We start from the raw sequence: 24,526 nt of genomic DNA, 5'->3' as shown, positions 1-24,526 counted from the left end.
TGAAATCTACTGGAAACTAATACTTATGACCATTTCATGCCTGATCTGCTCTGGGGTGTTGTTTAGAAGCAAGGGTGACGTTTATAAAACAACAGGTAAAAGAAGATTGCTTAATGCAAATGGAAAATTGTAACTGCTCTAACTGAGCATTTGTGTCGTCTCCATTAAATACATTTTGTTAGAAATACAGCTGGTTCATAGTAGAAAGTAAAATGCTTATATTGTTTTGGTGAATTGTTAATCTAGGAAGTAAAATATCTCTTTTATAAAATCTGATTTAAACTCCTATTGATAAATATGTATTTATCCCCTTCCACACACAAAATCTAACCATTATTATAGTTTTATCTTAAAATAATAGTGCATTTTTGCCTTAAAAATTTTTGGTAAGCTCTATGAAGTCATGGAAATGTTAGTATTTTGGATGCTTTCATTTCCCAAATTTACTATCATTTAAAATCTTCATTCAATTTTGATAATGTCTAAATCTGTTATTGTATTGTAATTATTATGGTCTTGGAAAACAGTGTAAGGAAGCAACAAGACTAGTTCTTTTTTGTCTAAGTGTGCATTAAAATATTACATGTCAAATGGATCAAGCAGATACCATTAAAATTACTCTCTCTCTCTCTCTCTGTGTCTCTATCTTATTGTTTCAACTATGAAATTAGTTGATTGGCAATTAATAGCAAAGTGATTTTGTAGTATTAAATCTGTTTGGTTAAAATTTAAGTGATAATTCCTAATTTAAAAATTGGTTCATGTGAACATTAGTGATGAATTAGTAAAATGTCTCAGAAATTAACAATCTGAAGCTAAAGTGTTATGCTACCCATTTCCCAAATTGATCTTTGAAAAAAGGAGTTAATATTAAATATGTGAAGTGATAGGCATGAAGTATCTACACTATGTTGGGGGAAAAATAAAAGTCACTGGATCTTTGTGAAGGGATGGCTTATAGAGCACATCAGCATACCGTGTGTCATTGACTGTTCAGTGAACGAACAGTTTACCTTTTCAGGGAATTGATGTTCTTCTTGTTTTTCTTTATTCTAGTGTTATCTCGTTACTTGACTCCTAAATTCAGGTTATTTGGGGGCGAGGTTCACTTTTAATAATCCATATGCAACTTTAGTACATTTCCAACCTTGCTTTTTTTTTTTCACTATGAGAGCAAGAGGTTTAGGATGTAGCAGTTTGCTTGCTGTATTGTTTATGCTTAATGTTAAATTTAACAGTTCATAAAGATATAGAGAAACAAGTAAATTTAAATGTATGCATTAAATAACTTTTCATATTTTGTATCATAGGAAATGTGAGAACATGCTATAAATAATATAAAACCGATTCTAATTAAACATGTGCTATAGCTTCTAACTTGAAACAAATACAAACAGCTACACAATAACTGTTAGATGTGACAGTGTGCCAATGCAGAGGCAAACACCTGCTGCCTGCCATTGGGAGGTCAAGATTCTTTCCATTTAACCAACAAGAGTACTGACGAGACTCATAGTGACAAGAACCTTAACGAAGTTTTCACTGATTTTGATAGGAAAATATGAGCTACTAGATTTTTTTACCATATGTCAATATTCTGTGTTAGATAAACACTTCGTATAATATTTACATGCACATATTTTTCTTTACATGTCTGCACAGCTGATGAGAAACACTCGCAACAATAAATTATTACACAAAAAGATTGCAAATGATTTTGAAGGTAACATGTGTAGAGGTAGCTTTGAAATTATTTTTGTCACATGTTCAAATGGTGCAGTAATTACTCCTATGTCCTATAGTAGATAAATTAACCCTGAAACTGTTTGAAATGCTCCATCTTCAAATTGGTTGATAATCAAGTTTAGGAAAAATGTTCAGTAATGTGGAGCTCCAATTTTCCATAAGCATGGAATTTTGTATTTGTTGAAACGTATTCTTCTATAATTAATAAGATAAAAAGGAATACTCGTATAACTTTACTGGCATATTACACCTTCATGAAGTTTGTAATTCCAGATCATTCTCTGTGATTTTAGCACCAAAAGGCATTTTCCCCCCCTACTTTTTATTGTTGATATAGAGAGCTCTGGAAATAGAAGTAATAAAGACATTGCTGGAAAATAAATGTGACTACATGCAGTTTTATTTTGTAATTCTCCTATTCTTATAGTAGAGCAGGCTGTTTTGAGAACCAAAAAAGTAACTAAGATGAATAAAACTGCTTTTCAGTATAAAACCAGATTTAACTGATACTGCTGAATTTGAATGCCCTCTGCAAATATATATTTGCGATCACACAGTTTGTAGAAATACCTGCAATGATATTTTGATGTCTGTGCTAAATTCCCAGAAGTATACTGCAATTTTATGAATCACACAAAGTCATTCTTTTCATTAATATATACATTTTGTAGACAAAATTCCGTTGCCTCTTGTTATTTCACGTGGCTCATGGACAATGCATTCATTCGCCTACAGCGCCCAAAAATCTCACCATCTACACAAAAGTCTTTCCAATAACTGAATGAATATGCCTGTTATAGACATAGCCTTAGTAGAAATTTTGAATATGGAATTTGGGGTTGAATCACTAGGTTTAACACCTGTGAATCAGCTATTCTGTACTATTTGTTGAAGATAAGCAGTCCTTCTTTTTTTTTTTTTTTTAAGATCTATTTGTTTTTATTTGAAAGGCAGATGTACCGAGAGGAGGAGAGACAGAAAGAGGAAACAAGACCTTCGATCCAGTGGTTCACTCCCCAGACAGCTGTAATTTTCAGAGCTAAGCTGAACCGAAGCCATAAGCCAGGAGCTTCTTTTGTGTGTCCCACATCAGTGCAGGGCCAAAGGACTTGAGCCATCCTCCTTTGCTTTCCTAGGCCATAAACAAGGAGCTGAACCAGAAGTGCAGCAGCCACAGCCAGGTGCTGTCCATATGAGATGCCAGAGCTGCAGACAGAAGCATTAGAGTGTTGAGCCACTGGCCTGGCACCAATAGTTTTTTCTTAGGTTTAAGTGTAGAAAATACTTGTACTGACAGAGGAAGATATACTCCGAGGCACCAAGAAAAGGGGGTTTTTGAATCAGTACAGGATGTCAGGAAAGCATACAGGAAGATAGTTTAGTTGGTTATGAAGAGACAAAAGGCTGGAAAAGGGGTGGAGAAATTCCCAGGAGAAAAAAAAGTACATCAAGACAGAAGGTGTGAAAAAGCACAGAAAAATGACAACTGTTCAGGATTTTGATTCACTCTATGCAAAGTCTCCTTGGGAAAGCAGTTAGGTATGGGATTAGGCAAAATCGATGCATTTGAGGGCCATATTACGTATACAAGTTTTCATTTTCTGATTTTTTTCCTTTTTAAAATTTGCTTGAATTTAAGTTTTGACTTTCATTTGATCAATATTACACAGATATTATTTTCTTTTCAGAGGAAATATAACTGTCTGTGTTTTCCAAAGAAACATTGTCACAGTGTGACCTAGGAAGATACAGTGCAGAAAAACAAAAAGGAACAAATTAACATAAGATACCCAATAATAATACTAGGTTTGGGTCCAGATTGTAAAGCATTGAGAAGAGTTAAGAAAGCAGTCTTGGGTTTTAAAAAGTGAGGAAGAGAATGAAGTTATCAGAGTTGAGTGTTTATTACTTACGTGGTGTTAAGTTAACCATTTAACCTAAGAATCATTTGAATTAAAGGTTGGAATGACTAATAGGATTGTTTTAAGAGTAAAGGATTACACTTATTGGATGCTTAACCTTTTCATTAATATTTATTGGTAAGTTACTTTGATTGGTAAGTTACTTTGCTCTGGAGTAGATAAAATATAGAGGAATATAGAGAAAAATCTGATATGACATTTGCCTTCATGAAAGTTACTGTCTTCATCAGGGACATAGACAATGATGAAATAAGCAGAGCATGAACTTGAAATTGTAATGGTGACAAATGCTTCAAAGGAGATAGGAATGTTGTTTTGAGAATGGCATTGCAGACAGCGTTGTGGTAGCCAAAGTAAGGCAGGCTTGGAGATTGGGAGGGTAAGTAGAGACCAATCAATACAAGTAGAACCAGAGAGGGAATTTGTCTTTATTTTAGAATGCAAAGCATGCACACTCTTGGTTAGTTTCAGTTTATTTCCTATACCATTGCACCAGAAAATGATACTTTAGGTTCCACAATGTTTAGACTCAGAATTGGAAGGAAAGTAGTTTTGTTTTGTGTTTTTTTTTTTTTAGGAAAAAAAAGTTATTTTTGTACTTATACAGCAGGGATGTAGTATTCAGTGTATTAGCATTTTTGATTTAAGATTTATCCTTCTTAGAATATTCGCCGGGGCTGAGGGATCCTCGTGGTTCTCTTTCCGGTATTGCTGACCCGTGCTAAACGATCTCTGGGAATGACGGGCGTTGTTTATGACCACATCACCCGTCGCATTCATCCGAATTTCATAAATATGCTTGTGAGATACAGACTATGACATTTAAACACACCTTTGTGGCTTTTAGTTTAATATTTGCGGTATTTGCTCAAAAAGTGTTACTTAAGTTCTGCAAGCTGTAGTTAGGGAAAGCATTCTTTTTTTTTTTAACAATTGGCAAACTTCATGAGGACATTAATGTTCTGTTGAGAAAGCAAATGGCACAGATACTGGTAGAGTTCTTCTACTAAATCTTTCTACCAGACATTTTGTGTAATATGGGGATAAAAAAAAAGAATCTTTACTTCACAAGATTGTTTTGAGGGTTACATAAAAGTTGAATTCATTTCAAGAATGTCACATGATAAGTGTTCAATAAAAAAAAGTAGCTGTGAGAATCTCTTGAGAATACTTACGGAAATAATAGGTTCAGAATAAGTCTATTTTGGTACAAAACACTGGATTCCAGCAGTAGTTTTTCATAATATACAGTCCCATAAATTTTTCAAAGAGTCCGTTGCATGTATTACCAAGTAATGAGAGACCTTTGCCATGATATAACACACCAACGTACAAGCGTCTCAGCTCATCTGTGTGTGAAGACCCTTTCCTTTCACTGCAGTGTCTCTGAACACCTAGAGAATACACGCTCGGGACTGCTCTGCTGAAACATTGCTGCTCCCTTCATACTCAGTCTGTCCTTCTGCTAAGTTCACTTCCGTCACGACTGTCCTGAGTTCAGATGTGAGGATAATGCAATATGCACACTGGATTTCAAAGGCTTGCTACAAAATGGTGAGAATTTCTCTCTCAGAACATGTTTACCACCGATCATATATTTAAAAAGATTTTTGGAGTCTCTTAAGATTCAGCTGAATGCGTTGTTGAAATCAATTTCACCTCCTTGTTTCTTTATTCTGTAACATGGGGCATTTGAGATGGTATTACAGGGCTCACATTATATTTCTGCTAGACATCACATCACTATACTACAAGACCGTGGAGTAAATTTGAGGCACGGTAGCTTCAGTTGCTCTAGGAATTAGTTGTATAGGTATGAATAAATGTATGAAAAACTGGAAATTTTGCAGATAGTCTATTCAAGAGGGTCCCACCTTCAGATGTCTGATTTTCCATCCCACACAGCCCCTGTAAAGCAAGAGGAAGGACTCTTTTGAGAATCCTCCCTAATAAATAAGTATTTTCTTCTTACAGATTGCCAGCATCTTAGACAACTATCTCAAATGATTAAAATCAGAGAAACGCATGTGCCCTTTAAAAGTGTATGGAGTACTTTTCAATGCTATTGTGATGTCCTGGATGATTCCATATAGTGTACAGTTCTGAATGAATCCAGTAGTTATGATTCTTGTTTCATAGCGGAGAGTTTTGGGACTCAATACTTAGATCACCTGTTTAGTTAAGAAGGGACAGATGTTCCACCTGATTGCAAAGACACCATCATTGAATGTTGAATGCTTGGCTTTCGAAGCTGGCTCTGCCCCAAGACTCTGACTTGCTGCTAATGAAAACCCTGGAAGAGAGTCAACAGTGGTGATGGCTGAAGTAATTGAGTCCCAGCCACTAATATGAGAGACCTGCTTTGAGTCTGCGCTCTCTTCTTCAGCCCATGCCTCTCCTAGCTGATGCTGGCAATTGGAGAATGAACACATAAGAGGGAGTCCTTTTTTTCTCTCTCTCCTGCTGAATTCCTTTCTACTTCCTCCAAATACACAAATAAATAAATATTCTGAAAAGCAACATATGCAGGTGGAAAGACTTGAATTCAAGTTTTCTGATCTCAAATCCTATATCCTTTTCAAGCTAGCACTTGACCGTTAGTATTATAAATCTTTAATTATGTACGTTTAATACAATCTTCTCAATAAAATTCAGACTACAGTTTAACTTCTGGCATTCTGATGAAAAGAAAGTGCCCTTTTTGGGAGACATTGAATTGCAAGTTTCATTTCTATGTGGTCAGCTCTTTCACCTATGTCTGTTTTCAGCCACGCATTACAGATTTACCTGCACCTGAAGTTTTTTTTTTTTTTTTTAACGGTGTTATCACTAGATTGAGAGTTTTACATTACTGACACTGTTAGGTATTTTGAACATGCATGTTCAGAAATCAGAAGTGCCATTTTTTTAAAAAAGAAGTTATTCTACAGTCATATATACAGAGAGGAGGAGAGACAGAGAGGAAGATCTTCTGTCTGTTGTTTCACTCCCCAAGTGGCCACAATCGCTGGAGCTGAGCCAAACCACAAAGCCAGGAGCCAGAAGCTCTTCCAGGTCTCCTACATGCATCCAGGGTCCCAAGGCTTTGGGCCATCTTCGACTGCCTTCCCAGGCCACAAGCAGGGAGCTGGATGGGAAGTGGAGCTGCCGGGATTAGAACCAGCGCCCATATGGGATCCTGGCGCATTCAAGGCGAAGACTTTAGCCACTAGGCCATCACGCTGGGCCCCATACTACTTATTTTTAAGTCTGATGATTTTATCTCCATATTATAAATGCATGTAACTATAGCATTTATAATCAGGAAATGAATATTTAAATAAGCACTTTAGTAGATACAGTATGTGCTGCATGATTATAGTTAATGTTTAGGTTTTATACATCAAAGAATGAGAACTGTGTTAATCATGGTTATGCATGGGTAACTAAGTGAAGGGTAATTCCTTCTATATTTTTTAATTTCTGCAATTACTCTGCATTCTTAATTTGGAATGAATTACATATAATCTAGAGGAGGAAAACAGTGTATTCTGTAGATCTAATTAACACATGAAAGACAAAATTTCAAACTTTTTAGAGCTAGTGGTTATTTTTCTCTATTCAGCTGTTTCTTTCATATAAACCACTTCTAGCTCACCCATAACTGTAAGCATTGCTAAAAACTGATACCTCATACATTTCTTTAGCTGCTAAAATCTCACCATTGGCATCTGTGGGGATCAAATGCTGTGTAGCTGACACTGCTGTACTTGGGCTAATCTGTGTACTTGTTAACTTAGGGGCGAGCCTTTGGTATTTCTTAGAACTATTTGAAGAACTGAAGAAGCTTATTAAGAAAATGAGTTTATGTCTTTTCATTCTCTGTAAATAACAAGAGATTTGCTGTAGGCAATCAAACCTCAAAAGTGTTGTGGTGACCCCATTCTAAACAAGACGTAAATTGGCCTTCAACAGTAGCTTCGGATCAACTCCAACTTCACATCTCATTGCCTTTTATGTCTGCTTTTAGGACGTTGTGTTTTTATTTCAGAGTCCAAATTTTTAATTTTATTTAAAATTAAAGACTGTAGATAAAAAAACAGAGCCTTTTCAAAGCTGAAACTATGTTTTATATTCTACTTTGTGAGTTATCAATTAGTTTTCCACCATGTGCATGGTGATTCCGTAGTCGGAACTAAAGCATCAAAATTATAAACTCTATGTTAGTTATGTGGGTTTGGTTAAAAACTTGTTAATGAGACAAGAGACATGGCTTGTAATTTCAACTTTGCTGTGTAATTTTAAAAATATATTATCATAATCCCAGTGATCTAACATGTATATCTATGTTTTAGTAATTCTCAAAAATGTGGAAGAAATGAAGTTCAACAATTACCCTCTCTCTTAGGAAAGTTTCTTGCATATTTTTCTGAGCAGAGGTCTTACTCAGCTGCACAGAACCAGATATGTCAAAATAGTCTTCAGTATGCTGTTATAATTTGAAATTCACATTTCACTGTGACCTAGGATACACCCTGAATTAAGCTCACTGTGTAAAATGTTGGGCGGCATTGGATCTTTGACCTTTTTCATATAAGGAATTATATCATTAGTTTACTATCAAAAGTATATCTATTTCCAGATTCTCCAGATGATAGCAAAGGGTTTTTATGGGCATTGATAATTTAACTGTGATTCTAAATTTGCTCCAAAGCAGGATTAGAAACATTGCTATGTTATGAAGTTCTTTAGTGCTATTTACATCTGTCTAAATAAATTACTTTTTATGATTATACCACTACAAATCAATATTAGATATCTTAGCAATTCATTAAATAATTATTTGGTGAATTTTTAGTAAGTTTCTACAACTGTTTATTCAGCAGTTTACATATAAATACAAATAAAACAACAAATGCATTACTAATCTCACAGTCTACAGTCCGTTTGTACTAATGTTAGATATTTGAAAAGGAGTCTTTTGTTAAAATAACATAAGGAAGAAATTAAACAATAAAATTAAAACCAGTTAGGTAATGAATCTTAATTTCTGTGTGATCCTTTATTATGTATTAAGGTAGTTCTCTTTAAAATCTACCTCCTATGCCAAAAACTTAGCCGAAGTACAGTAAAAATGAGATTAACATTGCACTTCTAATCCATAGCCTCATATTTACTGCAGTTTGTTGGTTTGTCACTATTTAAACATATTCCAGTCTTCCAAACTTGTCACTCCCAGGCGGAATCCTAATTCTTTCACCCAAATGATTTGTCTTCCCTTTGTTTGCTATTAGATGTCACCTTAGACTGTCCTATCAAGATTTTGTTTCTCTTCCTTATTCCCCAAAATGCCAGTCATTTTAAATTCTATTTCCTGTCTCTCTGGGGTTTGTCTCTTCTTACCATCCCAGTTGCTATCACCTGCTCCATGGCCTTTCTTACCTGATGTCATTACTATTCTTTTTCCAGTTTCTGCTGTGTAGCCTGAAGATCTTTATGGAATCCAGATTTGATTATGTCGTGTCCCAAGTCTTCTAGGCGCTGTCCTTGGATATTTGAATTAAAGGCTATTGATTCTGACAATGCTTAGAAAGTTTCCCATGACCGGGCACCTGCTAAGCTGCCTCCCGGCCTCGTCGATCCTGTCTCACTCATGCCCTATGTTGCTCCAGTCACAGTTATCCTACTGCAGGCAGTACCGCTAAGTAAACTAAGTTCTCTCTTCTCTTGCTCAGATCTAACGTACTGTTCTCTGCCTGGATCGCATATACATCACATTAAAAATGACCTCTTCGTTCCCAGCTCAGTAACTCTTCTCCTTGGATTACTGCAATTTCTATTGATCTGTGAAATTTTATCTGTGAAATAATGTCAGGGAAAAACCTATCCACCATTCTGCAGCTACAAACACGCATTGATTTCGGTGGATTCCTTCTTCTATAACATTCAAAACATATGTCTACTTGTTTACCCAACAGGGACCATTTCTTTGAGTTCTTTTCCAGGGTTTTGCACTTGGTAGATGCACAATAAACCTTATTGAATGCGAATGAATGAGCCTATTTCCTGAGCTAGGCTTCAGAGTAATTTTCAATAGATGGAAAAAAAATTGAGTGAGTTAATATTAGGAGTTCCTAAAGAACATATTTAATCTGTTTATTGTTACTTATAGACTGAGTATTAAATGAATTTTAATTGGGCAAGTTCAATGCAATGTTCATATATAGATGCTTTGAATGTGAAGAGGAAAATGCCTCCAAAACCCATTATTGGTAATTTTATGATTTGTATTCTAGTTGTAAATGTTGTGGCATGGTATAAATAGCACAGAAAAGCAATCTCTGGTAAATGGAATGGTTGAGAGTGTAAAGAACAGCAGAATCTGATTTTTCAAAATTACTGCTGATATTAATAAAAGCCAAATGGATTTCTTGCAAATCTGGTAAATAAAGATGGGTTGTGAAGCTGAGACTACATATCTCCTTTGATTCATGAGCTAATTTTCAAAGCTGAGTTATAAGCTTTAGTTTATATTGTACCCGAGGCACAGGCAGACTTGTACAATAGCTGTACTTCAAGTGTCACTATAATATAGTAAATGTAATAAAATTACATTTAAATAACGTAAAAAATCTAATTTAGACAGGGGAAAATGAAATTTAAAGTGGAAGCGAATGCCTTTTCCAGTGCTGATGTTGTGCTTGCCTGTTAAACTCGTAGTGCTGCCGCCGGCCTGTTCGTGCTGGTATTTGGTAGTTCAGCTATGAAGAAATCTATCATGATCCAGCCATTCTGCTCTCCCGATAAGCAGCAGTCATCTACAAGCAGCTGTAGACAGGGACATGCACGGTTTGCGAGCATAAACTTGGCAATGAATTACCACTAAACTGAATCCCTGCCTGTATAATTTCAGTTTTATTTTGGCGGAGCGAGTTTTTGAAGTTTGAGTTTTATTTCACAGAACACTGACAGAATCCTTAAACTTCTTTTAGCAGCAAAGGGTGAAAAAATATGATCGGTTGAGGAGCAAGAGTGGGAATGGGACATTTTTGATGGATACTTATTGAAAAATTAGAAAGTTACGATGCAAATTTTAATATAAAAGTTGTAGGATTTAACATTCTTAGTATTTTTTTAAGCTTGTGTGCCTCAGTCTCCTCATCTCTTAAATGGACGTAGTGACTGTATTTCCTCCATAGAATGGTTGTGAGCCTAAATAACTTATAGTGAAAGATATAGAACAGTATCTGATACATTCAAAGCATACATACATGTTTGTTTTCATGATTGTAAAACTGTAGGGAGGGCCCGGTGTGATAGGTTAAGGTCCTTGCCTTGGACGCGCCAGGATCCCATATGGGCGCCAGTTCTAATCCTGGCAGCTCCACTTCCCATCCAGCTCCCTGCTTGTGGCCTGGGAAGGCAGTCGAGGATGGCCCAAAGCCTTGGGATCCTGTACCTGAGTGGGAGACCTGGAGGAGGTTCCTGCCTTCGGCTTTGGATTGGTGCAGCACCACCGGCCATTGCGGCCACTTGGGGAGTGAATCATCGGACAGATCTTTCTCTCTGTCTCTCCTCCTCTCTGTACATCTGCCTTTCCAGTAAAATAAATAAATCTTTTAAAAAAAAAAAAAAACTGTAGGAAAGCTTCCCTCTGCATGTGGACGGTTCATTAGCGTGAACTGACAATTAAATGCAAGAATCAGGTTACAAATCAAATTACAGTATAAGAAACATGGCAAGGAGGGATTACACACCCACCTGTCCACCATATTAAGAAATTTATATGTGTTTTTGCTAAAAGAAGAAAGAAAGAAAGAAAGAAAGAAGGAAAGAAAGAAAGAAAGAAAAGAAAGAAAGAAAAGAAAGAAAGAAAGAAAGAAAGAAAGAAAGAAAGAAAGAAAGAAAGAAAGATAGAAAGAAAGAAAGATAGATAGATAGATAGATGGTGGTAAATGTAGACCATCTTGAAGGAACTAGTAAATGAGTTTTAGGGCACGGAGGACAGAGTCCTGACCCAGTCTGTTCCGAGCACTGCACGATTCTCTGCGGGAGCACATCAGAAGACGGTGTTGTGGGAGAAAGCTGCTCAGGTGTGGGGCGGGACCTGTGCATTTCTTCCTGTGGTGTGAGTTCTGTGGTTAATGAAATGTCAGAAGAAGGAAGGGTCCAGCCTGTTCTGATTGGGCAGATCTGATCCTGATGATGGAGTGCATTGCAGAAAGCCCCGCCCCCGGGGGCGGGTCCGGGGGCGGGCAGAAGGACTTGGGTCTGCGTTTGGTCAGGAGACCTGCGAGCAGGTGAGAACCCCAGTCTTTGAAGGTTAAAAATGTGCCTTATAGTTGTCTAAGGATTCCTTTCTGAAAAACTAAAATGTACAAAATATTTCTTTTTTTTTATTTTTTAAAGGAACAGACAAGGTTTTTTTAAGTTTTATTTCTTTATTTTTGAGTTGCAAATCAAAGCAGCACTTTATTAACGTGTCAGTTTTTACATTACTGTTATATTTAATGTCATTTTAGCAAGCGTTGTGAAGCTTGAATTTATCTGTCTCCTTCTCCTACCTCAAAAAGTTCTTAGTAAAACGCCCTCCCCTCTATTTTTTTTTTCCTGAAAATTTCATGAGTTTTGGTGCTACAAGTGCTAGAAAGCATACGTGTCTGTGAAAACAGATTTGCCTTCAGCCTTTCAATATCGCCACTTGCTAAAAGTAGTTTACTTCCACTCTCTAAGTTTATTGTTTCTTAAAAGACTTGTTTAAGACATAGCAAGTGAGAGACACCTTTTGTGCTCTGGTTACTCTGCAGATGGCCACAACACGTTAGATTAGGGCCAGGCAGAGGACCAGTGCCAGGAGCATCATTGCTACGTGTGGGTGGCAGAGACCCGAGGACTGGGCACAGCCTCTGATATCCCAGGCGTATCAGTAGGATCAGCTTCCCATGTTTCACTGCTTATAGTCTTCAATCAGTGTATCGCTACCTGCATTCAAACTTGTAGGATAGCTTATAAATATACATACTTCTATTGCATTCAGTCTGAGCAAATCTAGATGATCAGAAATCATCAATTTTTTCATGATACAAAAAAAAAAAATCTACCTTATAAGTAAGTCCATGTAAATGTCATCATTATCCTATTAAGGAAACCCTGATTCATTAAAAATGTAATTCATCTTACACCAGCACATATATACAGCATCTAGGTATGTGTTTATGTATTGAATTACAAATGGAAGTGAAATTAAGTATGGGAGAAATTATTCTGCCTAATTCCCGAAATGTTAGATTTTTTACCTAATTGCAGATGTTCATATTTTCCATTGAATTATTCATTTGCAAATATCAGTAAGCTTTGTAAGCAAATACTGGCTTAGGATCTCAATGCCACGAGGTTGATATGACTACTACGGGAACTTTTTTTTTTTAATTCACTTAACCAAAAACATATGTCCTCCCTCAGTGCATACTTTTGAAACACCAACAGGGACTTGGCTTACTCGGAGAACTTTTGAGACACCTGATGTAGCAAGTTTGTTCTTTAGATTTCAGTGAAAGTAGCCATTGTGTTGGAGCCAGGATGAGAAAGTGTTGAGCTTAATCAGCTCTGACAGATCCATATGACAAGTTGTCTCGATTTTACAACAAATCAGAACAGATCAAAATTAAAAATCTCTAGCTTGGGGAAGGGCGTAAATTTGTAGAAATGTGTGCACATAATTTTTTCTGTTTCTGTTCAGGCAACATCATGGTTTTCTTTGGAAATTGTTCATAATCTCTGAAAATGACAGGTGTCAGGGGTCTTTTGTGATGTATATTGAGAAAATTTTCGGTCAAGAGGTCATATTGCTGTGATGTCTTGGACAGTAACCCTTTTTTTTTCTCTTGTGGAATTTGCCTTGTTTCAAGTGTTTCCAAAGCAAAATATTTTCTGTTAAACAAAGTGTTTAGGGACAGAGCTAAATGGAATAGAAAGCTAGGAGTTCATGATGATTTAAAAAAAATGCCACAGCATATGTAGAGTGTGCATGGTTGAAATAACCTGTATAGGAAATTGTGCTGAATAACTGAAATTTATATTTTGACTTTTTAAACCTAATGTCTCATTTTTTCAATTTTTAAAATGATACGGGGGTCATTTTAACGTAAAGATTTTTAAAGTGAGAAATTTCTCTCCAAACACAAATTTTGAAAACTTCTGAAATAATACCTGATTCAAATTTTTATAACCACTGTCTTTATTTTTATTTTGTATATAAAATGTCTGGAGCTAAATACAGATAGCACATAGTAATAAGTATAAATTGCCAGTTTTCCCAGCATATCCTGGAATGCCTTTTAATGCCTGCTCTTTGACATGATGGTGTATTGCAAGGGAAATAACAAACGTTTGAAACGACCAGTTGATATATGCATATTTTCATGAAACTCTAGAACTAGAAACTTGATGACATATAGCTGGAAAGCTGCTTCTAAGTGAATAGATTGGAGTGTGAGTTTCACTTTACCAATTACCAGTTACTGACACTGGGCTAATACATTAGCCTCTCTGATCTTCAAATTATTGTTTGATGAGATGAGCACAATACTTTCTACTCCCTGTGGTTGGGGAACTTGAACGAGTACAAAATACCGTATACTTCCTTGATGCCCAAACTAGTTCAATAATTGTACACTGCTCCTGTTTATATCGCAAAGATCAGCAGTCTGTCCCCGTTACTCTTCACTTGTTCATTCACTCTTTTATCTCTTTGCTTTTTAAGATTTATTTCGAGTGCTGAGAAAGGGGAAGAGAGAGAGAGGCAGAGAAAGAGAGAGAGAGAGAGAGAGAGAGAGAGAGAGAGAGACAGAGAGAGAGAGACAGAGAGAGAGAGGCAGAAAGGACTTGAACCAGCACTGTGAAACAGATTGTGGGCACCACCAGTGGTGGTGGGAACTTAACCTACTGCACCACAATGCAGTTAAACCATAGTAAACTTGAAACTGCAGTACTACTAATAAGAAAAATGACGAAATTCAGATTTTATTGCATAGAAGGGTGGAGAGCAATCAATGATTCAGCCTTTGCATGTTAAACTTAGCAAAATGCCTACAGTTCTTCTCTCTTTGAACTAGAACTCACTAATGGAGAGTACATCGTTTGCTTCAGCGCTGTTCTGGGCTTATGAGAGTTACACAGTGCCTTAGCTCAGATCATGGGTAATCATATATTGTAACATGTCATCTAGAGAACCCAAGGTGTTATGACAAATGTATGCAGAAAGGCATTTCTTTGAGATGAAAAAAGATAACACTTCAGGTCACATGGAATAAAGACTAAGAGATAGTTAGGAATAAAATAGTAGCAAGAGGGTTGTGTTTTGGGGACAATTACGAATTATTTGGAATATCTGTATAAAGCTCTACTTGTAACATCACATAATCAGTTTATTAGGTAGGCACAGTGATTTAAGACTATCATCATTAGAACTAATCTTAACATCCTAAAGAGGAATTTTATAATTCTGTTTTGTTGCATTCTGAAGCTTAACCTGACATAGACAAGTTGCTATTGATTGGTACTATTATGTGAAAACTGATTTGTGCTAACTACTGTATTTAAATGTGATTGTTAACATTTGCTAACTTTTGTACATCTTTGTTATTATTATTATACTTTCACTTTCTAACCCATTGCAACTTTACTTATCTCTGGTTCTTAACAGAATGAATCACAAATTTTTGCTGGGATTCTGAGATATGCAAATAAAATTCTTAGGTGAATGTTGTACTCACTAAAAGATTTAATTTTGTAGATGATAGCACATGGAATCTGTTTAATGGAGTTATCTGGTATTCTGTCAATGTAGTAATTGTAGGTAAATTTTTAATAATGATATTCTCATATTTACATGCAATTTCGATTATCTTTGTTTTCTCCTGGCTGTGGTCCTCTCTGATGCTTTTTCATGGATCCTTACATGTGAACTTAAGAGTGTCTTCCTTAAACCTGTTTCTTCAGAAGTCACCCAATATTCCTCATTAGATTGACAGTGAGCCACTGATTTGAACAAGTGGCACACTGCATTTGCCATTTAAAATAATCTTGGTAAGAGAATCAGATAAAATTGAATAAGAGGACTGTACACACCTGACTGCAGGGTATGTGTGTTATCTCTGTTGTAGAAGAAAGTTGTATTAGTCTGCTTCCAAAATGACATAAGTATAATCCATGATACTTGGTTACAGACCTGGAAATTGATTGATTTACATAATCTATTCTATTGATTTCTCTATGCAGTGAAGTTGCCTTTCAAATTGTGACAGTATCTCTTAAATATGATTAGCTACATCTTGAATACAGTCTTCTTTCTAATCCGTGAAAGTGAACTCATTGCACTGTCTCAAATTCTTGAACAGGATAGTTTCTAGTAAGGATGCATATTGGGGTACTGCTTCAATACTCTGCCACTAATGCCATCTTGCTTATCTACAGCAGAGCTTTTGGAAGTCATCTGTAATTCTTGTGGCATAGTTGCTTTGCTTTGCTACCTTTTCATCTTAGCAGCCATGTTATTTTCCTGATGATTTTTTTTTGTTTGTAATTTGTTCAACGCCTTGCTGTCTTTGCAAGTCTAACTCACTTGTTGACTCTTAGATCTTGAGCTAATTGCACTATTTAATAAATCAAGTGCTTAAAATATTTTTTGCATTTTTATGTTAAAAATGAATGCAATAAAAAATAAATACTGATATATTGGGGGCAGTATTGTGGCATGATGGATTAGCTGTGTCTTGCCATGTAGTTATCTCGAATCAAAAATTCAGTCTGTACCTTGGATGCTCAGCTTCCAATTCAGTGCTTTCTAAAGCGCCCCAGAAAGCGATGCATAATGGCCTCAAGGACTTGGGCCTCTGCCCATTGAGGGGAATCACCAGAGTTTGGCCCTGCTGCGTTCCACCCACTCTGCACCTGGCTGTTGAGGACATTTGGGGAGTGAATCAGCAGATATAAGATACTCTCTCCTACTTCTTTTCCTCCTTCTCCTTTTTTGTGTGTCCCCCTCTTTCTTTCACTTTGCCTTTCACATGAATAAATAAGTCTTTAAAAAAATCAGCCTTTCGTTGTTGTCAGAACTCCCTGAAAGAGTTCCAGATGAATAGGTCCAAACACCCTTAAAGTCTATAGAGACAGAAAATACCTGAGGAATGGTAGGTGAAGCTACGTTGAAGTCCTTTCATGTTTTTGTTTACTAGCAGTGAGAAGTAGCTGTCACACTGGCTTCCCTGAGACGGGATCCGAATCCTGGTGGGACAGATGGGGTATGTTGCAAGTGCTCGTAATTGCTTTTCCTCCCCCAAAGCCTTTCTATTCCATCACATTTTCTCCCAGTTCCCCAAATTAAAATGATGTGCAATCTACATTTCTTCGTGAACATGGAGAGCTTTTTGGTGGTAAGATCTGTGCCACATGCCAGGGGTTTTACATTTGAGCAGCAATGCTCCTTTTAACCTGCCTTCTTTCATTGTTCTTTTCCTGGAACGTTGGTGGATGATGACTCCTTGCTTTCTTTGGCAGGATTTGTACCTGCTTTTCATTTTGCCTTTCTGGATCTCATTGTGGGAATCTCTTCCCTCACGTACCGGTGCTGTTCCCTTTCCTCCTATTCTTCTCATTCCATCATGTGTATCTCTGAGCAATCTTATCAGAACTCCTACCATAATTTGACCTTTCCCCTTCAGTTCCAAAGCCCAGGAAACATTTCACTGAGATGTTCCTTATGAGCTTTAAACTTTCCACGCTCAAACCGAACTCATAAAAATTTTCCTGTCACAATTTGTTTCTCTCGTTCTAGAGTCGTTGGCTTAATTAACAACATCCAGTTAGCCAAATGAACTCAAGCTCATCTTTTCACGCTACCGTTTCTAAGTGTCAATTATGAACATCAAATCTTTTTCCTAACCGTAGTCAGAATCTTTTTCCTAACCATTTGTGCAGTACACAAGGGCACCTTATTGTCTGGCAGGATGTAGATGTGTGACTTAAGAATGATTGTGAGTCAGTGTACTTTGAGTTTTTCAACGTAAGATAGCAACGAAAGCACCGTTTGAACTTTGGGCAAGACAGTACTTTCTGCACAAGCTGCACATCTGTTACCCTCTCTTTAGCTTCTACAACTTGCCATAGACGTGCCTAAAGGGCAGCTCTTGATCAAATAATTAGCCTCACAGTCGAGTGTCTCTAGTTCCTTGCTTCTTCTACCAAGCCCATGGTTTATTTCTCACACTATTTCTGAGTGTTTCAGGAAAATAAGTTTTATAGTCTGGCTTTTAAAAACCCCTTCATGATTTCTTGTGGCTGAGTATAAACCTCCAATCCTTCTTGTAGGACTACAGACCCGTGATGTGTGATCTGTCTCTTCCTCTGTTGCCTCACTTTGCTACATCTACTAGTTTGTTGGAAACTAACACACTGACTTCTCTTTGCATATATCATACCATTTTGTGATCTGAAAATGTCTGGCCAGGCAGATAGCTAGTCAGCTTTCGATCTGCAGAAATACAGATCAGCTTTCCTTCGGAGGCCTTGGGCTGACTCTCACCTCCCTCCCGGAGATAGGACTGTTTCTTCTAACAATATTCTTAGTATATCTCTGTCATGTGCTTTTTTGATTTTATTAAAATTATCTCTTTACTTATCCTTAATCCGCCACAATGTGGAATGTTGCAGGAATGAATAAAAGAAGGGATCAGGTTTAAAAATAAGACTAAGAAAGTGAGATAATGAAAGATCACAAATAAGGCTAAATATTGTGCTCTTGAGTGTGGCAATAAGATCAAATCTAAAACACCAACTACTGTGAAACCAGCCCTAGGAACTAAACTTACGCTGACTTTTCTTGGAAACTCCACTCTGATAACACTATTGCATCTTGAGTATTTTACAACAAAACTTTTTCAAGTTTATTTTTAATGTATTTCAAAACAGTGATAGTAACACAGGCTTCAAAGAACTATAAGGCTAAAAAAAGAGGTAAAATGTTAAAAAATGTATGCTGTGGTATAAGCACATGGTGGCTTTTTAATATCCCTCTTAAAACATTCATGCTTAACTAATGTACCTCTAAGAATAAGGTATCATGTGTGAGATTGTGATTGTTGGTAAGAAAACTAGCATGTAGCATCAAATATTTAAAAGCCATCAGCTGTGTCCAAGTACCATGTGCACTGTGGTGTTATTCACAGTTGCCAAGATAGACAAACCTAAGTGTGTACCAATGATGAATGGATATAGAAATCATGAGATATATATTAAGGAATATCATTTCTTCAAAAGAAAATCTTGCCCTTTTTAAAGAAAAGATTTTATTTACATTTATTGGAAAGGTAGATTTTACAGAGAGGCAGAGAAACAGAAAGATCTTACATCAATTGGTTCACTTCCAAAGAGCTTGCAATGGCTGGAGCTGAGTTGATCCGAAGCCAGGAGCCAGGAGCTTCCCTCTGGTCTCTCTTGTAGCTGCAGGGTCCCAAGGCTTTGGGCTGTCCTCTGCTGCTTTCCTAGACCACAAACAGGGAGATGGATGATAAATGGAGCATCCAGGACACAAATTGGCACATGTAAAGGATCCTGGATTGTGCAAAGTAATAATAAAACAAAACCTAATGCAATCACTGCTTAATATATGAAATCCTAAGAAAAATAAATAAATAAAAATTAAAGGGAGTGGGATATTGGTTACCATTTAGATGTGGGACAAAGGGAACCAAGCTGCAAAATATGAGGATGAGTAAGCCTGGAGTTTTGAAGTATAATAAACTGACAGTAAATTCTCCATGCTTTTACTGCACACACACACACACACACACACACACACACACACACACGCACACGCACACACAACGTGAGAGAGCATGGGTGTATGAACTTGTATGACTTGTGACTATTTCACTATGCAAGTATATAAAAATTGTTGTATGCTTTAAGTACAGCAATAAAATCACAAATAAATGTGAATTAGCATAATTTATGAACAGGAATATTAATTTTATCACAATGTAATCGTAGTCGTAAATGCTTTAAAAGGTTTGCATTCTCCAGTTTTGAAATATAGGAAATTATGACAAATCAACTTCAATGTAAAATAGTTACGTGAAATAATTTTATAAAGTGTTATGAATCTGTACTTTACACACTTAAATGTCTAGATTAAGGCCCAAATGATCTTTGAATTCTATAAAGGAAAACACATTTATGAGTTTTCACTTTAAAATTAATAAGTAGTTTATGCCTTTGATTAGAGAATAGGGCAGAGTGGCAGCTAAGAAGGATGTTCCAAGAAACATTTCCCCACTGGGACACTGAGCTCAACAGCTGCTCACCCACCACATCACCTTCAACTAGGAGGCCAAATGAGAGACTCCAATATGGTCTTTTTTTAAAGATTTATTTTTATTATTTTTTCATTGGAAAGGCGGATATACAGAGAGGAGAGACAGAGAGGAAGATCCTCCGTCCGATGATTCACTCCCCAAGTGAGCGCAACGGGCCGATACTATGCCGGTCCGAAGCCAGGAGCCTTTTCTGGGTCTCCCACGTGGGTGCAGGTTCCCAAAGCCCCGGGCCGTCCTCGACTGCCTTCCCAGGCCACAGGCAGGGAGCTGGAAGGGAAGCGGGGCTGCCGGGATTAGAACCGGCGCCCATATGGGACCCCGGGCGTGCAAGGCGAGGACCCCCAACCACTTGCGCCACCGCGCCGGGCCCCAATATGGTCTTAATGTGATAGGAAAGACACATGAAAGAAGGCAGAAGAGAAAATAAGTACTCACATGACAGCATCCCCAGCATCAAGGATCACAGTGTGGAGAGACACTCCATGTCTCCTGCTTGTAGGGGCACAGGCAAGTCACTTCAGACTTGTAACTCACTACCAGGTCTGCCTGTATTAGCAGACTAAGCTTCTATGTGACTGTGGGGTCCATGGATGGCCCACCTCAGTGTTGGCTTAGAAGGCCACAGGACTGCCTTTACTCCTCTCACTGAATCTTGAGCAGATCTTAAGGAGCAAAACTGCAGGCGCTGGAGAACAGGGCCTGGAAGTAAGCCTACACTGCATCTTGACACTCAGTTCTAACCTGATCAAATCCAGCCCTTGTGCTATGCCCAGGCCAGTGCCTGCACACAGAGCCTTAGGAACACGCCTTGTGCCAAGGGTGAAGTTCCATGGCCCCAGTCATCCCAAAAGCGTGAGACTGTGGCTGCGTGAAGTGATCTCGGACAGTACATCCACCCCTGCAGCAGGCGGCTCGTTGCACTGTGCCCCTGGCCCGTGTTGGAGCGCTTGGTGAATGGTGTCCGATGGGTGTGATTTAGCAGCATGACTTCAGTGACTACAGAACTGACCACTTCCTTACTCCATCAGTCCTAAAGAGTACAGCACGTGCCCAATATTAACTGCCTCGGGAGGGGAACATGTAAGTGTAGGGACATTGCATGGGAACCTGGGATCAGGTCTGAAAGGATCCACATATTCCCATTGTACTCCAGGCAATCACTGCTGAACCCTGGCCACAGCCCTGTCAGCCTAGGGACCTATGAAATCCTACTGGGACTCCAGGCTGGCTTTTTGCCAGTAGTGAACAGAATGATGTAAAACAAATTCTGGGGTGTGTGATTGGGTGGCACCAAAACTTACAAATTATCCTGCAGAAATGAAGGAGAACCAACAACTTTCCAAAAGAAACAGAGAGTCTCTTCATCAATACGATGCCAGCTTTGCAAAGAATGCCTTGGGATTCTATAGTCCTTAGTATAAAAAAGGCACCTGCTATTATGAAAACATGGGCAAGCATAAAACTCATTAGAAGAACACACAAATACAAATAGAAAAAAAAAACCTTACTAATATAGGAAATCCCCAACCATAAAAACGTAAGATATTCCAGACTAACATAAGAAAATCAGCAGGATGTTAGGACAAAGTCTTTATCTATCAACAATAACCCTGGAGCCTATGTTGTGGTGTAGCTGGTAGAGCTGCTGTCTGCAATGCCTGCATCCCCCAAGAGTGCTGGTTCAAGTTTCAGCTGCTTCATTTCCAATCCAGCTTATTGCCAATGCACCCAAGAAAGCCATGGAGGATGGCACTGGAGCTTGTTTCACTGTACTCACATGGGAGACCTGGAGGGATACTTCTGGCTCCTGGCTTCTGCCTGACCCAGCTCCTGCTCCTCAGACCATTTGGAAATGAACCAGTAGGTAAAATCTCTTTGTGTGTGTGTGTGTGTGTGTGTGTGTGTGTGTGTGTGTGTGTGTGTGTGTTTCATTGTCTCTGTAACTCTCACTTTCAAGTCAATAAATACTTTACAAGAGAAATAAAAATGAAAACAATGGCCTTAATGTAAATCGACTCAATTATCCAATGAAGAGAAAGTTCTTTGACTGAAACAAAGTTGTAAGCTCCTTTTTGAACATCAAGTTTCTTTTTAATGTCTTTCTTTTCATCAGATCTTTCTTATAAAAGGAAATTTCATTTATATAGGAAAGTCACATTTTGAAAAAGTCTATTAATATTCCTAAATAATTTATTCATTTTTTAAAAAGCTTAACACAGGACTTTGTTTTATAAAGAATTAAACCAAAGTATCACATTAAAAATACCTTCTCATTCTTTATTATTAGAAAGATGACAATTTTATAAGACATGTAAATTCTGTTCTGTAACTTCGAATACATCAAAAACAAATTAAGAAGCTTTTAGAATAAGAACACTAATAATGGCAATAGTAATAGGGATTTAAATAAAAGGAGAATAAGTCTTGGACAAAACTCAAGATCAGCTTGCCATGTTCATCTGAGTGGCAAAACAGCCTAAATGGGGGTGTTTGAATGTGTTGTGTTCTTTGCTCAATCATGTCATCTAGATTCCATAATTTGATACCAAGAATGGGAGTGAATTTTTAATGGTAGAAGGGGTGAAATAGGTATGGTTTTGTATTAAAATTATGATTTTCATGGAAAATGATATAACCTTTTTTTGCAGTACACTTTCTTTGCCATTGTATAGTTTTGGATATGCCCATATGAAAATATTAACTCGTAGAAATATTGTCTGACAGGAGCTCCCAAGCAAAATGGGGAAAAAAGTAGTCTGAGAATAATCCTTGTCTAGTTTCCAATAAGAGTGTAAGCTATTTGAGAAACCATTTGTTGTGGCATGCATTTATTATAGTTCAAAGCATTTCCAACTGGTAACGATTTCTCAATCATGATCCTTTATTTTGCATTTCTTTGCATTTGGGGGAAAATATGCTTATTGCTCCCCTTTGCGTAGCTCTCTCAAGGGTTCAGATATGCTATCTAGTTGCTTACCTGTCCATTCTAAGTAATAGCTTGTTACTCACAGTTCTGTGAGCTGGGCACTGTGTGGGGGAGTAACTGGGGGACCAAGTAATTCCCAGATTTCACCTGGAAGAGGCTTCCTCACGTGGCTGGTGGGCTGGCTCAGTCCGGTATTGGAGCACAGCTTGAACCCCCAGGAAAACTTCAGCCCAAGAACCAACTTTTCAGTGCTGCTTCATGGCATCTCTTTCTTGTTGCTGCCTCTCACTGAATATTCAGTGTGTAGCCAGAGCTGTTGGTCAGTATGATACTTGACTGCCCAGAAAAGTGGAAAAGCCATCAGTCCTCTTCAAGGTTAGTCCTTCACATAGGACAGCAGCTTTCCTCCCACTTTCTGGTGGTCAGTGGGAGCCAGCAGGATAGTTCATCTGGAAATAGAGTCCCCTCTTGATGGAGGTAGATGAGTGTATATTAGGGAGCCACCATTGGCTTCCAATTGCCACCGTCTCCCTTTTTTATTAAAATAAATGACCCTCAAACTAAAACACAAGGTATTTAATCTGGAATTACCAATGAGAAAACCGAGAAGGGTGATTCCATTATTCTTGTAGTCAAAAGTGGCAGTCATGCTTCCCAGCTTGAGAACTAGTGACTTTTATTCAACTCACATTATTTCCTATACTGTGTTTGATTATTACTCTGGACTTCGGAATAGTTAATCACTGGTTAGAGATCCAAATTCTACACTTTGGACAAGCTATTCAGTAGTTTTGTAGCTAGTGTGTTTTCAGGCTTCTCCTGTTCCTGGGGGAAAGATGGGAAATAATGGGAGAAGCCATTCCCAGCCTCCCAACCAACCCAGTAACTGGGGAGACAGAACAGCTGCCTGGTATCAACCCAGGGTACTGATGTGGCTCATGATCTGAGGGTTCTGGCCTGGGTGGTTTGGATAGTTTCTGAAATGCTGTCGATTTCACCAATCCAAGGAAGAGGAAACTCTTCCACTGTCCATTGGCTGACAGTCAACCCTAGAGTCTGCATTTGCCCCAGTTTGCTGTCATTGTTTGGCTGGTGCAGTTGTTCAGTTCCTCTGCTGTGGTACTAGATGTTCTTTACAGGCCCCAACGAGCTGCTGTATCTTCTGTGTGCATCAGGGCCTGCCATCCACTGCTCCTTTTTTTTTTTTTTCAATGAAAAGAAAATTTTTTTATTGGAAAGGCGGATATACAGAGAGGAAGATCTTCCGTCCGATGATTCACTCCCCAAGTGAGTGCAAGGGGCAGATGCTATGCCGATCCGAAGCCAGGAGCCTCTTCCGGGTCTCCCACGCGGGTGCAGGGTCCCAAAGCTTTGGGCCATCCTCGACTGCCTTCCCAGTCCACGGGCAGGGAGCTGGAAGGGAAGCAGGGCTGCCGGGATTAGAACTGGCGCCCATATGGGATCCCGGGCGTGCAAGGAGAGGACCTTTAACCACTTGCGCCACCGCGCCGGGCCCGAGCTCTGGAATCTTGATGAGAGGAGAGTAATGGGTTGGGGGCAAGGTAGAGAGCATTGGGGAT

General features: G+C 38.1%; 1 protein-coding gene across 7 annotated transcripts in view; it reads left to right on the top strand.

Moving 5' to 3' along the window:
* Nucleotides 1-24,526, top strand: part of FOXP2 (forkhead box P2) — a 236,817-nt gene that overhangs the window by 17,981 nt on the left and 194,310 nt on the right. For 3 of the 7 annotated variants that reach the window (XM_041001982.1, XM_041001980.1, XM_041001981.1), the window contains exon 2: nucleotides 1,175-1,180. The exons of the other annotated variants lie outside the window; for them this stretch is intronic. In XM_041001982.1, the coding sequence (XP_040857916.1) occupies nucleotides 1,175-1,180 (6 nt within the window). The remainder of the gene's footprint in view (nucleotides 1-1,174; nucleotides 1,181-24,526) is intronic. 7 annotated transcript variants of the gene reach the window in all.

The sequence above is a fragment of the Ochotona curzoniae genome, unplaced genomic scaffold (genome assembly GCF_017591425.1).
Source record: "Ochotona curzoniae isolate NIBS_2020 unplaced genomic scaffold, NIBS_Ocur_1.0 scaffold_2476, whole genome shotgun sequence".
Lineage (NCBI taxonomy): Eukaryota > Metazoa > Chordata > Mammalia > Lagomorpha > Ochotonidae > Ochotona > Ochotona curzoniae.
Note: the sequence above shows the minus strand (reverse complement) of the source record. Positions and strands in the feature narration are given on the sequence as shown.